This window comes from Mobula birostris, chromosome X (genome assembly GCF_030028105.1).
Source record: "Mobula birostris isolate sMobBir1 chromosome X, sMobBir1.hap1, whole genome shotgun sequence".
NCBI classification, from domain to species: domain Eukaryota; kingdom Metazoa; phylum Chordata; class Chondrichthyes; order Myliobatiformes; family Myliobatidae; genus Mobula; species Mobula birostris.
The window spans coordinates 43,188,742-43,206,873 of NC_092402.1; the positions used below are offsets into that span (position 1 = coordinate 43,188,742).

General features: G+C 43.3%; 1 protein-coding gene across 2 annotated transcripts in view; it reads left to right on the top strand.

The window, feature by feature from the left end:
* The window catches only part of znf385c (zinc finger protein 385C), a 266,688-nt gene that overhangs the window by 66,316 nt on the left and 182,240 nt on the right, over positions 1-18,132 (top strand). The window contains exon 1 of one of the 2 annotated variants that reach the window (XM_072248634.1): positions 14,165-14,780. The exons of the other annotated variant lie outside the window; for it this stretch is intronic. Within the exon in view, the coding sequence (XP_072104735.1) occupies positions 14,771-14,780 (10 nt within the window). The 5' untranslated portion in view covers positions 14,165-14,770. Of the gene's footprint in view, positions 1-14,164; positions 14,781-18,132 lie in introns of those variants that run through there. 2 annotated transcript variants of the gene reach the window in all.

Sequence of the window (18,132 nt, forward strand, 5' to 3'; positions counted from 1 at the left end):
TTAGAATGTGGGAGGAAACTGGAGCACCCAGAGGAAGCATGCGGTCACGGGGAGAATGTACAAACTCCTCACCGAATTGAACTTGGGTCACTGGCGCTTGTGATAACATTTTGCTCACCACTACGCTATAATTCTGCCTGTTTATTTATTTATTTGTTTATTGATCGATTATTGTTGATTTATTGTGTTAATTTACAGTCTTTTTTTGTGTCTTACACTGTAGTATTGCTGCAAAGCAACAGATTTCACAACATGTGTCAGTGATAATAGCCCTGATTCTAATTCTCACAACGCTTTCAGTAGGAAGATCGTCACCTTTTAGCATTGAGTCATTCTTGACTTGCCAGTAGCACATGGTGTACCTTAACCTATAGCGCCTGGGCTGAGGGCTTATCACAGGCAGATCAGTGTGAAAAGCAGAGGCACCCTCAGGACCACTGCTTATCGGATGTGACATGGATGACAGTAAAGAGTACCTAGCATTTTTTTATGTGAACAGTGATGCTTTTCTCAGTGTCTTGACTAATATATATCCCATGGTAAACATTACTGAAATAGATTCTCTGGTCATTATCACATTGCTGTTTGTGGAAGCTTTCTGTGCACATCAACTGCCTTTCCGACATGACAGCAATGACCATATTCCATTATAAACTGAACTGAAAAAAATGTCAAAGATGTGATAGTCATTTTAATATAACAAGACTAACAACAAATATAAATAATGTAGAACTTCTCCCATGATCTACTTCATACAAAACCATCCATCTTTGACGTATGAAATGTTACATTTGAGAAAATCAACACTGCAAAATGTTTAATAAAATATCTGACTTGGAGCCAGAAATTCAAGGGCAAATTCCAATCTGTAAATTTCTTGTAACATTTAATGACTCTAGCCTTGAGTTTAGGTTATTTATAACAATTGTGCTTTCTACCTTAAAAGGGTAAGCATCTTATATTCAGTGATTTTGTAGCAACGGAATAATACATGGTGGCTTTCTCTCACTTTCTAGACATTCATCTGTCAGATGGCCATTTGGCCATTTATGTCCATGTCTGTAAGGAGTTTCTGTACGTCCTGCCTGAGTGCTCTGGTTCCCTCCCACAGTCCAAAGATGTAGCGGGTAGTTTAATTGATCATTGTAAATTGTGCTGTGATTAGGCTTGGGTTGATTGGTTTTGTCAGAGGTTGGTGGGTTGGTGAGGGTCGAAGGGCTGGAAGGACATACTCCGCACTGTGTCACTAAATAAATAAATACATTCTTACTCAGAGTGACTCGCAAGTTGCTGGAAGTTCACTCCAAAAACCAGGACAATCAACAGGCTCATTATCTCAATGAGAGATGTAATTTTAAATACAAATTTCATTAAAAATTTGAACAAAACAAATTTAAGTAACAGCATTACACGTTTGCCTATTTGTACTTACTTCTCTGGTGATGTGTTAACTATATTTCATACTTCATTATCATCTAAGTATGTTATAAAACTGCAGGTGATGGGGAACATGTCATAAAATTATAGAATCATAGGATCATAGAAAAGTACAGCAAAAAAATGGGCCATTCAGCTCATCTAGTCTGTGCTGAATTATTTAAACTGCCCACTCCCATCAATCTGCACCGGGAGCAAAGCCTTCCCTACCCCTACCATCCATGTACAGTACCTATCCAAACTTGTTTTAAATGTTGAAAATGAGCTTGCATGCACCACTTGCACTGGCAACTTATTTTACACTCTCACGACCCTCTGAGTGAAGAAGAATCCCCTCATGTGCTCCTTAAAGTTTTCATCTTTCACCCTTAACCCATGACCTCTAGTTGTAATCACACTCAACTTCAGTGGAAAAAAAAACCTCTACCTTGCTGAGGCACAGCGACAACTCGCGGATACCTCTTCTTATTTACCCCTCGATCATGACCTCACTAAGGAGCACCAGGCCATTGTCTCCCACACCATCACCGACTTTATCCGCTCAGGGGATCTCCTATCTACTGCTACCAACCTTATAGTTCCCACACCCTGCACTTCCCGTTTCTACCTCATACCCAAGATCCACAAACCTGCCTGTCCTGGCCGACCTATTGTCTCAGCTTGCTCCTGCCCCACCGAACTCGTTTCTGAATACCTCGACACAGTTTTATCCCCCCTTGTTCAATCCCTTCCGACCTATGTTCGTGACACCTCTCACGCTCTTAAACTTTTCGATAATTTTAAGTTCCCTGGCCCCCACCGCTTTATTTTCACCATGGATGTCCAGTCCTTATATACTTCCATCCCCCATCAGGATGGTCTCAAAGCTCTACGCTTCTTTTTGGATTCCAGACCTAATCAGTTCCCCTCTACCACCACCCTGCTCCGTCTAGCGGAATTAGTCCTTACTCTTAATAATTTCTCCTTTGGCTCCTCCCACTTCCTCCAAACTAAAGGTGTAGCTATGGGCACCCGTATGGGTCCTAGCTATGCCTGCCTTTTTGTTGGCTTTGTGGAACAGTCCATGTCCCAAGCCTATACTGGTATCTGTCCCCCACTTTTCCTTCGCTACATCGATGACTGCATTGGCGCTGCTTCCTGCACGCATGCAGAACTCGTTGACATTATTAACTTTGCCTCCAACTTTCACCCTGCCCTCAAGTTTACCTGGTCCATTTCCGACACCTCCCTCCCCTTTCTAGAACTTTCTGTCTCTGTCTCTGGAGACAGCTTATCCACTGATGTCTACTATAAGCCTACTGACTCTCACAGCTATCTGGACTATTCCTCTTCTCACCCTGTCTCTTGCAAAAACGCCATCCCCTTCTCGCAATTCCTCCGTCTCCGCCGCATCTGCTCTCAGGATGAGGCTTTTCATTCTAGGACGAGGGAGATGTCTTCCTTTTTTAAAGAAAGGGGCTTCCCTTCCTCCACTATCAACTCTGCTCTTAAACGCATCTCCCCTATTTCACGTACATCTGCTCTCACTCCATCCTCCCACCACCCCACTAGGAATAGGGTTCCCCTGGTCCTCACCTACCACCCCACCAGCCTCCGGGTCCAACATATTATTCTCCGTAACTTCCGCCACCTCCAATGGGATCCCACCACTAAGCACATCTTTCCCTCCCCCCCCCCTCTGCATTCCGCAGGGATCGCTCCCTACGCAACTCCCTTGTCTATTCGTCCCCCCCATCCCTCCCCACTGATCTCCCTCCTGGCACTTATCCGTGTAAGCGGAACAAGTGCTACACATGCCCTTACACTTCCTCCCTTACCACCATTCAGGGCCCCAAACAGTCCTTCCAGGTGAGGCAACACTTCACCTGTGAGTCGACTGGGGTGATATACTGCGTCCGGTGCTCCCGATGTGGCCTTTTATATATTGGCGAGACCCGACGCAGACTGGGAGACTGCTTTGCTGAACATCTACGCTCTGTCCGCCAGAGAAAGCAGGATCTCCCAGTGGCCACACATTTTAATTCCACATCCCATTCCCATTCTGACATGTCTATCCACGGCCTCCTCTACTGTAAAGATGAAGCCACACTCAGGTTGGAGGAACAACACCTTATATTCCGTCTGGGTAGCCTCTAACCTGATGGCATGAACATCGACTTCTCTAACTTCCGCTAGGCCCCACCTCCCCCTCGTACCCCATCTGTTACTTATTTTTATGCACACATTCTTTCTCTCACTCTCCTTTTTCTCCCTCTGTCCCTCTGAATATACCTCTTGCCCATCCTCTGGGTCCCCCCCACCTTGTCTTTCTTCCCAGACCTTCTGTCCCATGATCCTCTCTCTCATATCCCCTTTTGCCTATCACCTGTCCAGCTCTTGGATCTATCCCTCCCCCTCCTGTCTTCTCCTATCATTTTGGATCTCCCCCTCCCCCTCCAACTTTCAAATCCCTTACTCACTCTTCCTTCAGTTAGTCCTGACGAAGGGTCTCGGCCTGAAACGTCGACTGCACCTCTTCCTAGAGATGCTGCCTGGCCTGCTGCGTTCACCAGCAACTTTGATGTGTGTTGCTTCAGTGGAAAAAGCCTGCTTGCATTTACCCTATCTATACCTGTATACCTCTATCAAATCTCTCCTCAATCTTCTATGTTCCAAGGAATAAACTCCTAACCTGTTCAATCTTTCCTTATAACTCAGGTGCTCCAGTCCCAGCAACATCCCTGTAAATTTTCTCTCTATTCTTTCAAACTTAGTTACTCTTTCCTGTAGGTAGGTGACCAAAACTGCACACAATACTCCAAATTAGGCCTCACCAACGTCTTATAAAACTTCAATATAACATCCCATCTCCTGTACTCAATACTTCAATTTATGAAGGCCAATGTGCCAAAAGCTTTCTTTACGGCTCTATCTACCTGTGATGCCACTTTCAATGAATTATGCACCTGTATTCCCAAATCCCTTTGTTCTACAGCACTCCTCTGTGCCCTACCGATCACTGTGTAAGGTCTACCCTGGTTGATCCTGACAAATGCAACACCTCACTTGTCTGCATGAAATTCCATCTTCCATTTTTCAGCCTATTTTTCTAGCTGGTCCAGATCCTGCAGCAAGCATGATAGTCTTCCTCGCTGTCCACTATATTATAAGACTGTGGATGGTGAGGAATACCACTAATAACAATGAATCTAGTTTCTGCATCTCATCTGACTCCCTGTAATTGTGGTATATTTCTTCACTAACTGCTGACGTGTCTAGTTGAGCTGCAGCCTCGCAGTTCCGGTGACTGGATTCAGTTTTGCCCTCTGGTGGCTGGTCTGTGTGGAGTTTGCTTTCTCTTCCTGTGACCATTTCTTTAAGGCACTCTGATTTCCTCCCACATCCCAAAGGTATGCTGACTGGTACATTCACTGACTGCTGTAAGTTGCCCCAAGTATGCAAGTGAGTGGTAGAATCCAGAGAGGAGTAGCGGGAATGTGGAGAGAATGAAATTAGTTAGTGGAGGATTCGTGTGAAAATAGGAGCATGGTTGGCATGGACTCAGTAAGCCAAAGGACCTGTTTCTGAGCTACATTTCTCTATGACTCTATAACCTCATTCCAAAGCTCCAAGTTTATCGATGTACAAAGTATGTGAAGTAAAAGAAAGTGCATTCTCAATCCAAAACTTGGATTACTTAATTTTAGATTATGAAGACACGCAGTCCTCTTTTATTGTCATTTAGTAATGCATGCATTAAAAAATGATACAATATTTCCTACGGTGTGATATCACAAAACACAGGGCAGACCAAGACTGAAAAAAACTGACAAAACCACATAATTATAACATATAGTTACAACATTGCAACAATACCATAACTTGATGAAGAAGTCCATGAGCACAGTAAAAGTTCAAAGTCTCTCAGATGTCCTACATCTCACGCAGACGGAGAGAAGGAAGAAAAACTCTCCCTGCCATACCCGACCACGGTCCAACTCTGAGTCATGCGAAAACTTCGAGCTCTGATCAGCTATCCGACACCAAGTACTGAGCGCCATCACTTTCCGAATGATTCGACCTCCTTCTCGGTCGACAACAGCAGGCAAAGCCGGGGATTTTGAGGCCTACACTCCGAAAGACCGCGCAGTAACGACAATGGCGAACAAGCGTTTCAGAAATTTTTCCAGATGTTCCTCCGTGCTTTCACGTCCATCTTCATCAAATCAGAATTGTCCACGGACCCTATTTAATGGATACGATATCACTTTTCATCGGAGGGCTGCACACGCGCGGCCCGCTGCTTCTCTTCTCCTCCGGAGCAAAATATTTTAATTACATGTGGTTGGACAAGAATTGCAGTTCACAATTGCATTTCACTGCTTAGAGAAGCATTAACATTTTAAATGTGAAGTGATGAGCCCTGTCCTCCCCACCGTCGAGGCCATCTTTGAAAGGTAGTGCCTCAAGAAGGTGTCATTGTTCATTGAGACACCTCACCATCCAGGACACACCCTCTTCTCATTACTACCATCAGAGAGGAGGTACAGGAGCCTAAAAACGCATCCACCATCAAATTTCTGAATAGTCCATGAACATTACCACTCTATTTTGCTCTCATTTTGCACTTTTTATTTATTTTTTAATTCTTTAAAATTGGAATTTGTAGTAAATTTTTATCTATTCCACTGTACTGCAGCCGCAAAACAACAAATTTCACGACGTGTCAGTGATAATAAGCCTGATTCTTAGTTATTCGAATGTCCTGATCCAAAGGGTATCTTGGTGCCAAGGGATGTACTGCAGGACAGTTCATAAAATAATGAGAGATGCCGTTACATCCGAAGGTTTCATATTGGGAAGAAACGTAGTTGTTCGACTGTCCGTTTAATTGTTAAAGGAAATTTATCTTTAATGGACAATTCACCCCCTTTGAGGGTTTTACTGCAGCCATCCCAGTTATGATTATTTTCAGTTGTTTCCTCATAAGCAGCAAGGTCACCATGTAGACCGTGACCATAATGGGCTCATGCTATATTCACATTTTTTCCTAATTCAGTACTGTGCAAAAGTCTTAGGCACATATAGATAGCTAGGGCACCTAAGACTTTTGCACAGTACTGTATTTGTCAACGTGGAGCAAAGAGCAAGTTTGTAAATCTGGCGGGAGCAAAGGATGTTTGGAATGGTGAGGGTGGAGCGCCTTAGGAGGGATGCGGGATGTGTGGAAGAGGAGGAGTACCAGGGCAGGGGGAGAGTAGCGTAGATACAGACACACCCAGCCCTGAGACACCAGGCATGGTCATTTGGTTCCAAACAATTGGTTTATTGATCATTACAGAATGTCCCTCTGGTGCTTCCTGCTCCCTCCCCTCTCCCTTCCCCTTTTCCCAACCATGATTCCCTTCTCCCTGCCCCCTTCCCACTCTTAGACCACAATAGAGACCCATACCAGAATCAGGTTTATCATCACTCATATATGTCATAATTTTTGCGGCAACAGTACAGTGCAATACGTAACATTACTACAGTACTGTGCCAACTGCCGATGGGACATCAACCATCTTGACCTCAGCACTCCTCCCTCCAATTCCAAGCTCACCCTTTCCAAACGCTCTACTCTCCACTCCCTCTCCCTCTGCACTAATCCCATCGCCTCCCTCTGGTGCTCCTCCTCCCTTTTCTTTCTTCCATGGTCTTCTGTCCTCTCCTATTGGATTCCCCCCTTCTCCAGCCCTGTATCTCTTTCACCAATCAACTTCCCAGCTCTTTACTTAACCCCTCCTCCTCCTGGTTTCACCTATCACCTTGTGTTTCTCCCTCCCCTCCTCCCACCTTTGAAATCTACTCCTCATCCTTTTTTTCTCCAGTCCTGCTGAAGGGTCTCAGCCGGAAACGTCGGCTGTACTCTTTTCCATAGATGCTGCCTGGCCTGCTGAGTTCCTACAGCATTTTATGTGTGTGGCTCGGATTTCCTGCATCTGCAGATTTTCTCTTGTTTGTGATTGAATTAAAAATATGTTGGTTTGTTTATAGAAATAACATCCAATAGTCTAGATATCTGTCAGTCCAGCACCACTGAAGTCCTGGGCATGTCAGATTACTGGACTTTTGCAGAGATCAGGAATCCCATATGAATAAACTGAAACTGAGTTAATTAATATTCAACTCTCATCTGTATCAAATACAGATCATGCCACTGTACATGCTGAAATAGTAACAAATGAATTCGCATCATGACAGCACAATACAAAATGGAGAACACACCAGAGACAATCAAGCGGTCTGCTGGACAACAGCATCATACACAATACCTACTGGTTCTGTGCATGCATAATCACATTTGTGCACACTAGTTTGCATGCAGTTTGAATTAAGTGGGTGAGCAATTCCCAAAAATGCATAATTTTCATTTTTGCTCCTGCTCCCTCTCCTTTATGGTATCTCCTCCCTGGCCTAGTGTGAGATATTGTACCTCTCTCTGAGTTGGAGAAACTTGGAATCACAGATAGAATCAAACTTACTATCACTGACTTACATGATGTGAAATGTATGTATTGTTTTGCAGTAGGTTACAGCATCCAAGATATGCAGTAACCCCAGCAACCCAGATGTGTTTGTGTGGAGGTTGTAGATTCACTCTGTAGCCTTGTGGGTTTGCCCTGGATGCTCCATTTTCCTCCAATACCCCAAAAATGTACAGTTTGAAGCTTAATTGGCAACTGCAAATAACAATTAGTGGGTGAGAGTCAAGAGGGGAATTGATGGGGAAAGTGGGGAGTACGAGATGGGCAAGAGTAAGATGAATGTAAAAATGGTCAGTGTGGACTTGGCAGGGGTCAAAGCATCTGTTTCAATAGTGTCTTTCTGTGGATCTCTGAGACTAAGACTCTGTGGCTCTAAAAAAGAGCCATCCAGCTCATTGTGTTTCCCACAGCCCTGTAGGTACCTTCCTTTTGAATGCTTCCCCAGGACTGAGTTTACCAAGGATGCAGCCTAAGAGCTCAGCTTGCCTTTGGAGGACCGAGATTTCGTGGTTCTGGGGGGTGGGGGGATCGGAGGTCAGTGTCCGGGCAGGAGATCGGTGTGTCGTGGTAGATGGAAGATCTAAGGCTGTGTGCCCAAAGACCCGAGATCTTTGGGCACAGAGCTCGGAAAAGGCGACGCAATGGACTTTTAACACCGTAAACCAGCAAGTTGTTTGTTATGTCTCCCCGCTCGCTGTGAAACGGAGACACCTCTTTCTCCCTTATTAGGGGGAGAGAGAGAGCCTGTGGTATGTTGAATACCGGGTGAACGAGTAGTCTTTGGGGTACTGCAAGTCTGTGTCTTTGCTATTGCTTTGCTGCACGATTGAGTGCTTGGTGATAGGTGCCAATGCTTTTCTTTTTGCTGGTGAGGGGAGGGGGGATTGTTGCTTTGCTGCTGCTTACGCGCGGGAGGGAGAGGAGCTGGGGGGAATCTGGGGTTCTAACATTTAACTGTCGTTCATTCTTTTGGGCACTCCTCTTTTCGTGGATGGTTGTGAAGAAAAAGCATTTCAGGATGTATATTGTATACATTTCTCTGACATTAAATGTACCTTTGAAACCTTTGAACCTTCACTGGATCCCAGATACTCTCCATTCAGGGTGCAAAGAATTCTACATTCAGCACAAGAAATTAGATTTTATTGCACATAAATAAGGCAAGCACTCTTGATGGAAGTTCATAAAATAATGAGAGGCAGGATGGAGTAGACAGCCAAGATTGGAATGTGTATCGCTAGAGGGCATACATTTCAGGTGGGGGGGGGGGGAGTTCAAAGGAAATACATAGATCAAGATTTTTTTTTTACACAAAGAGTGGTGAGTGCTTAGAATGTGTAGATGCTAAAGAGGCTATTAGATAGGCACATGACTATGGAGAGAATGGAAGGATATGGACCATGTGCAGAGAGAAGGTATTAGGTGTCATTAGCTTAATTAGTTTGGCACATCATGGGCCAGAGGGCCTGTTCCTGTGGTGTTCTGTTTCACTGTCAGAAAAATGAAGGAATGGGGACAAGCGGTGTTCAGTGTTCAGCTTGCAGGTTGCCTTCCAAGTTTCTTATAGCATGCATGTACACTTCAGCTATTGAGCAAGCATGTTGATCAGCTTTTCCTCAATTCATCCCAATATCTAAGTAGGGTTCAAATGGACCATCTGTCACCTAAATAAGCCCAAGTAAGGATTACACTGAGTCCAATTCATGAACATCTGTGGTGAAAAATTCACTGCAGTTGGTCAAAAATAATTAATTATTTCATTGTAGATTTTCAATTAGTTTTTCGATCAAACTTCTCTATATTTGATTTTAATGTTTAAAGGGTGTAGCTATCCTTAAAAGAAACCTGTTTCTAGTTGGCGGTTTCAAAAGTGGATTTAATGGCGGTGATTCATGTCAGACCAGCATTGATGTCAGATCAACAGGCATAAGCGAGCATCCTAGTCTCTCACCCAACTGCTGTCCCTCACAATGAAACTTCCACAGTCAATGTGGCAGACTGTTTGATTGAAGGACTGGTACTACTGGCAATTCCAGTGATGTTCTTCTCTAAGACCCAGTGATGTTTGTCATCTATATCAATGATTTGAATGAGAATGTGCAAGACAAGGTTAATAAGTCTGCAGATGGCACTAAAATAGTGGTGTCCTTGACAGTGAAGGCACTTATCAGGGTTTACCAAGGGATCTTCAGCAGCTGGATAAATGGGCCAAGGAACAGCAAATGGAGCTCAATTTGGATAAGTGCAAGCTGTTGCATTTTGGAAAGATGAATGAGGGTAGGACTTTCACAGTGAGCAGTAGGACCCTGAGAGTTTTTTTAGAACAGAGAGACCTATAAGTACACCCATATGTTCCCTGAAAGTTGCATCATCAGCACAGAGTGAAACATGCTATCTTTTTCTCAGGAACTAGAGGTTTTAAGGTAAGAGGATAGAGAGATTTAATAGGAATGTGAGGGGCAACTTTTTCATCCAGAGTGTGGTCAGTATATAGAATGAGCTGCCAGAGGAAGCAGTTGAGGCAGGTATATTAATAACATTTAAAATATACTTGGACAGGTACATGGATAGGAATGATTTATTTAGAGGGATCTAGGCCAAATGTGGGCAAGTGGAGCTAAGTTAGATGGGAATCCTGGTCAGTATGGACCAGTTGGGCTGAAGGGTTTTTTCCCATGCTGTGTCACTCTATGACTCTAGAAACAAAATGGGGTAGGCGATTCAGCCCATTAGACATATTGGACCTGCTGTGTTCCTCCAGAAGTTTATTTTCAGCACCAGACTCCAACATCTGCAGTCTCTTGTGTCTCCAAAGCTGTTCTGTTATTGCACCATTAACAGCAGAATTAGGCCATTCAGCCCAATTAGTTTGATCCATTATTCAATCATGGCTGATTTACTTTCCCTCTCAATGCCATTCTTCTGCCTTCTCCCTGTGACCTATGATGCCCAAGAACCTATCAACCTCCACTTTAAATATACCCAATGACCTGCCTTCCACAGCCAACTGTGGCAATAAATTCCACACATTCACCACCCTGACTAAATAAATTCCTTCTCATCTCTGTTCTAAAGAAATGTCCATCTATTCTAAGGCTGTGCCCTCTGGCCCTAGTCTTTCCCACTATTGGAAACATCCTCTATGTCCACTTTGTGTTGGCCTTTCAATATTCAGTAGGTTTCAGTGAGATTCTCCCCCTCCCATTCTTTTAAATTCCTGCGAGTACAGGCCCAGAACCATCAAACACTCTTCATACATTAACCCTTTCATTCCCAAGATCATTCTCATAAACCTCTGCTGGACCCTCTCAAGTGCCAGCCCATCCTTTCTTAGATAAGGAGCCCAAAACTGCTTACAGTACTCAAAATGTGGTCTGATTAATGTCTTATAATGTCATGTCAGAAGATTCAGTCAGAAGATCCTGTGGCTTAAACCCACTTTGTCACCTGATTCCCATATCTTCTCACTCCCAAATCTAAAATTCAGACTTTATCCCAGTTGAAGTGTGGTTCATGTTTAAATAACCATTCATGTGTTTTTATTTTAATCCCAGTGACGAGATAAGCAAGGTGGAAATGATTGACTAATTATCCTGCCAGTCAAGATTGACAGCAGAGTGATGTAGGTGACATGGAGACACAAGAGACAGTAGATGCCAGAACCTGGAGCAATAAACAATCTGCTGGAGGAACTCAGCAGGTCAAGCAGCATCTGTGGGGGGAAAGGGGTGGAAAGGAACTGGCAACATTTTAAGCCATTTCCAACACCATCTCCCACCCTCTGCTGATGCTACATGACCCACTGAGTTCAAAGTTCAAAGTAAATTTATTATCGAAGTATGTATCTGTCACTATATGCTACCTCGAGGTTCATTTTCTTGTGGGTGTTCACAATAGAACAAAGAAATAAAATAGAAACAAAGAAAAAGTACACACAAAGACTGACAAGCAACCAATGTGCAAAAGAAGACAAACTGTGCAAATACAAAATACATAAATAAATAGTGCTGAGAGCGTGAGTTATAGAGTCCTAGAAAGAGAGTCCATAGGTTATGGAATCAGTTCAGTGATATAGTGAATGAAGTTATCCATGCTGGTTCAGGAGCCTGATGGTTGAAGGGTAATAACTGTTCCTAAACGTTGTGGTGTGGAACCTAAGGCTCCTGTACCTTCTTCCTAATGGTAGATCCCACCATTGAGGCCATGCTCTCTTCTCACTGCTGCCATTAGGAAGGTACAGAAGGTACAGAAAGAGGTAGACCTGAGGAGAGCTAAGGTAACTTCGACCCCTGTTTCCATCCAGGGGGTCAGTGTGGACATGGTGGAGGATTACAAATACGTGGGGATACGAATTGACAATAAACTGGACTGGTCAAAGAACACTGAGGCTGTCTACAAGAAGGGTCAGAGCCGTCCCTATTTCCTGAGGAGACTGAGGTCCTTTAACATCTGCCGGATGATGCTGAGGATGTTCTACGAGTCAGTGGTGGCCAGTGCTATCATGTTTGCTGTTGCGTGCTGGGGCAGCAGGCTGAGGGTAGCAGACAGCAACAGAATCAACAAACTCATTTGTAAGGCCAGTGATGTTGTGGGGATGGAACTGGACTCTCTGATGGTGGTGTCTGAAAAGAGGATGCTGTCCAAGTTGCATGCCATCTTGGTCAATGTCTCCCATCCACTACATAATGTACTGGTTGGACACAGGAGTACATTCAGCCAGAGACTCATTCCACCGAGATGCAACACAGAGCGTCATAGGAAGTCATTCCTGCCTGTGGCCATCAAACTTTACAACTCCTCCCTTGGAGGGTCAGACACCCTGAGCCGATAGGCTGGTCCTGGACTTATTTCCTGGCACAATTTACATATTACTATTTAACTATTTATGGTTTTATTACTCTTTGTTATTTATGGTGCAACTGTAACGAAAACCAATTTCCCTCGGGATCAATAAAATATGACTATGACTAAGCCTCAGGACCCACACCACCAGGTTCAGGAACAGTTTTTACCCCTCAACCATCAGGTTCTTGAATCAGAGGGGATAACTTCACTCACCCCATCATTGAACTGATCCCACTGAACTGGACTCACTTTCAAGGACCTTTCATCTCATGTTCTCGATGTTTATCAATTATTTATTATTATTTTTGTATTTGCACAGTTTGTTGTTTTTTTTTGCACATTGGTTGTTTGTCCTGTTGGGAGCGGTCTTTCATTGATTCTATTGTGTTTCTCATGTTTACTGTGACTGCCCACAAGAAAATGAATCTTAGGGTTGCATATGGTGACATATATGTACTTTGATAATAAATTTACTTTGAACTTTGCTTTCTTGTGACAGCGCTCCTTGTAGATGTGTTCAGTGGTGCGGAGGACTTAGCCTGTGATGGACCGGGCTGTAGCCACCACTTCTAGAAGGCTTTTCCATTCTTGGGCATTGGCGTTTCCATACCAGGTTGTGATGCAACCAGGTTGTCCTCCAACAGGTTGCTTGTTGCTGGACACGACAGGTTGATTCTAGTGCACATAAGTTACATCCTCCACTCTCTGCATTTCCCTAAGAAATTGCCTCAGTTTTATTTGCAGAAGTTGTACAGTCTCTCTTTCCTATGCTCTGTAAATATACTGTTTTCTAGTTGAATTGACTATGTTTGCCATGTGATAAACTGACTTCTGTGAATCATCTAGCACACCCCACCTCCACCCTCATTATATTTGGGATTGCTGCGTAACTATCCCAATCCCTTGGGGGCACAGAAAATTTGTACTGAAGACTCTGCATAATGCCAGCCACTGCATTCGCTCACCACAAATGAGAGCTTTTATATAATTAGCTTCAAGAGGACACTGCTGCTGGTTTTTGTTATGTTCTCATGTTATTAACATAACACCTGTAGAGCAAAGGCAAAATGAGAAAAATAAAGTGTAACAAGGCGTTTAATAGAGTTTCTGGTTAAAAATAGTAATTGCAAAGTAGAGGAAACTTCAAGCATGGGTTCACAAGTTAAAATGCAAATCTTTTCAAAGCACACAACGAGGCAATGAATGTTAGTTTGTACCTCAGCACTATAAACAGCCAGGCAGACCCACATCCAGAACTGGTAAGCCAGCAAGTATGTACAGCGAATGTCACACAGAGAAGCTCTTTCATTTCAGAGGAATGTTATGATTCTTGTATAAAAGAAAATAAATTGACCAGCTCTCATCTTTCAGCCTCCTGTCAGGCATCCTCTACCAGTCTGCTGTGTGTGGCTGGGGAGAACGGAGGTAGGAACGGAGGCAGGAAAGATGAATAACTCTATTTAAGTTCCTGTGTTTTGAAGGTGCTGCCTTGCATGTTAATGCAGATAGGAAAAAGGAGATGGATTCGCGGGATGTGATTGATGCAGTTGAGCCCCTCGTTCTGGAGGATTCTGTGCTTTGCCTGCTTCGCCGTTTACCCTGAGCCACTGCTGAAGACGGAGTGCGAGCCTGCTTTACCCTGTGAAGGCAGATATTTGAACTTCACTCACTTATGTTCCCTCCCCTCTAATTCTCATGCTGATTTTTCTCTTTTGTCTGCGGGACCTTTGGTAGGAAAGGCCATATGGTTGTTAATTCTCATCTCCTCTTGTGATTGGGTTAAATGAAACCAGTAGCTGCAGAGAACATTCAGCTATCCTAGAGGCACAAGAACACTGGAGCACTGAGTTTTAAGGTGTAACTGTAGCATTTGGAATTAAGTTGCCCGGGAGAGATATTCCGTTCAAGGAGGTCTTTGTTTTGGCTGATTTCCCAACATTTGAACTAACAGCTGGCCTCCAACAACCTCATCTTGTGGGAGAATGCTTCTCGGTGAGTAAGAAAAGGAAGGGGAACTTTAAACACAGGGGATGGTGGAATTTCTGTTTCATCTGGCAGAGCTGTAGCGTTGCACAGCTCATGATTGCACAGAGATAGCGACACAGCAGAAAAGTCGAGAAGCCTTTTCAAGTATTAGCAAGGCTGAAGCTGGATTTAATCTCATATACTTGCTATGATACAGTGTTCTTATTCTATCTCCTGCATGAATTTTAACCAGTCTTATTTTATGACATGTCTTATCATTATTGCTCAATAATATAGTAGAAATATTTAATAGAGGCTGAAAGAGACAAGCATTTGCTATCAGGATTTTACTGCAATAGACCAGCTAGATAACTGGGAGCAGGCTTTTTTGTTAATCTGCTTAATAAGGCATAAAATGTTCGATAAAAACCTAAAAAAGATATTCAGTTACCTCTGAATTCTGTTGTGCTCTGTAAATGAGTGGCTACGGTAATTGCTTGGTTCATTAAGGACTCTGTTCTGAGAGGAAAGTCTTCTGATCTGAAAGTAAGACCTTATCTTCTGGCAGCTTTGAGAAATCTGTGAATGGGCAATGTGACCTCGTGCATTGAAGCTTACTGGTGTTAAGGTAAGCATCAGTGGTCAGTGTTATCTGTGCTGCAAAATCAAACACATTTAACTAACATAATTTTTTTTCGATTTATGCAAGTTGTTAGCCAAAGAAAAGCAGATACAGCCCTTTAAAAGGTCACAAAACAGATTATCTGTAAATGTATGTTACTGGAAAAATACTTCTCAACAAACAGTTATAAGTAATGTTTAAAGCATGGAAGTAAAACTATGTGATATTTGATTTTTATGTATGAAATCAATCTGCCAGTGAGTGGCTCAGCTCATTTTCACGGTTAAAGAACCTTTGATTAGCATCCAACCAGGATGTTAGGTCCTTGATGGTAATCTCTAAATCATGTTGCTGCAAGGCAACTGGTGCCTTTTATTCAATAAGGTAGAATTACCTGAGTGTGACAACATGCTTTTTAAGGTGTATTCAGCATTGCTTGAAAATATTCCATGTGACTTTGCTTACTAAGTCAGTAAGGCGACATGAGGATTAAGCTCAATCAAAGAGCAAACCACCCACCCCCACACACACCCTTCCGAATATCACTGTGGTAGGTAGAGCATTCAGTTCAAGCAAGGGCAGTGCTCGCGAAGTGGCCAACTCTTGTCCGATGTACTCCTGGAGGTTTCATCATATGACCTCCTCTTTGGTTACCCTGGTTACCCTGCTCTTCTTTCATGCTGTGGTTTGCCTGATGTGTCCCATCCTTTCCACTGCTAATTGGAAAGAATATAGGATCTTAACCACCCAACTTGACAACACGTGAGGATCAATTTTCCCCTTAGAACAAGGTTTCAAAGACATAAAAGTTAAACACATGCATTCTTTTAATGCTACTATGATGTTTGCTTTTCTCCTGGGTTCATTGTAGTAAATATTCTTGCAAATTGATCTTTCATTCATTGGACATATTGCTGGGATAAACACACAAAAAGCTGCAGAACCTCAGCAGGTCGGGCAGCATCCATTCAGGAAAATGTTTTGGGTTACGACCCTGTCCATTTCCCCCCATAGATGCTACCCGACCCACTGAGTTCCTCCAGTTTTTTTGTGTGTCACTCCAGATTCCAGCATCAGCAATTTCTTGTGCCCCATGATTCCTGGGATGGTTGGTTTTGCATATGAGGAGAGATTAAACAATTTAGTCCTTTACTCTCTCTTGAGTTTCGAAGAATTGATCTAATTGAAAAAGTGAAAATTCTTAATAAGCTTGACATGGTAGCTATGTAGTTGAGGTTTCTGCTGATTGGTTTCTAGAACCTGGGATCACAGTCTCAATATAAGAAGTCGACTACTCACAATAGAGGTGAGAATTTTTTCAGTAGAGGGCATAAATCTTTGAAATTCCCCTTCCAAAAGGTTGCAGAAGCTCAGACTCTGACTATATTCAGAAACGAGGAGGTGTCTGTTTATTAATGCATTTGCAGCTTGCACAGCAAACTTCACACTAAGGTAAAAGATCGGCCTTGATTTTAAAGTTTAAAGTAAGCTTATTATCGAAGTACGTACATATATGTTACCATGTACTACCTTGGGATTCATTTTCTTGCAGGCATTTACATGAAAATAAAGAAATACAATAGAATTTATGAAAAACTATACATAGACAAAGAATGGCAGTCAATCTGCAAAGGAAGTCAAACTGTGCAAATAAAAAATAATACTGAGATGAAGGCATCCATTAGTCTTGCGAGACACGGATCTGCGCCTGGAAAGTCTTCACTCTCCAGGGCGCAGGCCTGGGCAAGGTTGTATGGAAGACCAGCAGTTGCCCATGCTGCAAGTCTCCCCTCTCCATGACACCAATGTTGTCCAAGGGAAGGGCATTAGGACTCATACAGCTTGGCACCAGTGTCGTCGCAGAGCAATGTGTGATTAAGTGCCTTGCTCAAGGACACAACACGCTCCCTCAGCTGAGGCTCAAACTCACGACCTTCAGGTCGCTAGTCCAATGCCTTAACCACTTGGCCACGTGCCCACAACAATACTGAGAACATGAGTTGTAAAGAGTCCTTGAAAGTGAGTCTGCAGTTGTGGAATCAGTTCAAAGTTGAGGTCAATGAAGTTATCTGTTATGTTTTGTAACTCCAAAACATAAATTGAAAGGAAAACAGGGGCGCCGAGAGATAACTCACGTACGTTTGTTTTCACTTTTAAGTGAGGTGCACACATATGATGTGGCGGTATAATGACGTATGCCATTTCTGTACTTGTACATAATGCAATGCATTATGTAAATAACAAAGAATGTTTAATCGAACAATATGTTAACAATATTGCTGAAATATTGAATATATTACACTCCTCCCTGCTTAGCTATAAACTCCAACTCAGTATATAAGCATGCTATATAATACAACTATCATATAGACATCCACAGCATAGTAAATTTAAAATTTTTCCATTCAGGCCTAAAGATTTAATCGCTGTGGAGGATTTCTTACTCTTGTAGGATAAAGTCTTTTCTGACAATGGGGCTCACTCTGCTGGGCAGGTGAGCCGTGGCTGTGAAACAGTCTCAGATTCTGGGGCCTCCTCCGTGGTGGTTGTAGGAGTTGACTGAGACTGCAGGAAGTGGTTCTGACGGCTCTGCAGTCCTGATGAAGGGTCTCGGGATGAAGCGTCAATTGTTTATTCCCGTCCATAAATGCTGCATAGTGTGGCGCGTGGCCAAGTGGTTAGGGCGTTGGACTAGCGATCTGATGGTCATGGGTTCGAGCTTCGGCCGAGGCAGCGTGTGTGTGCTTGATCAAGGCA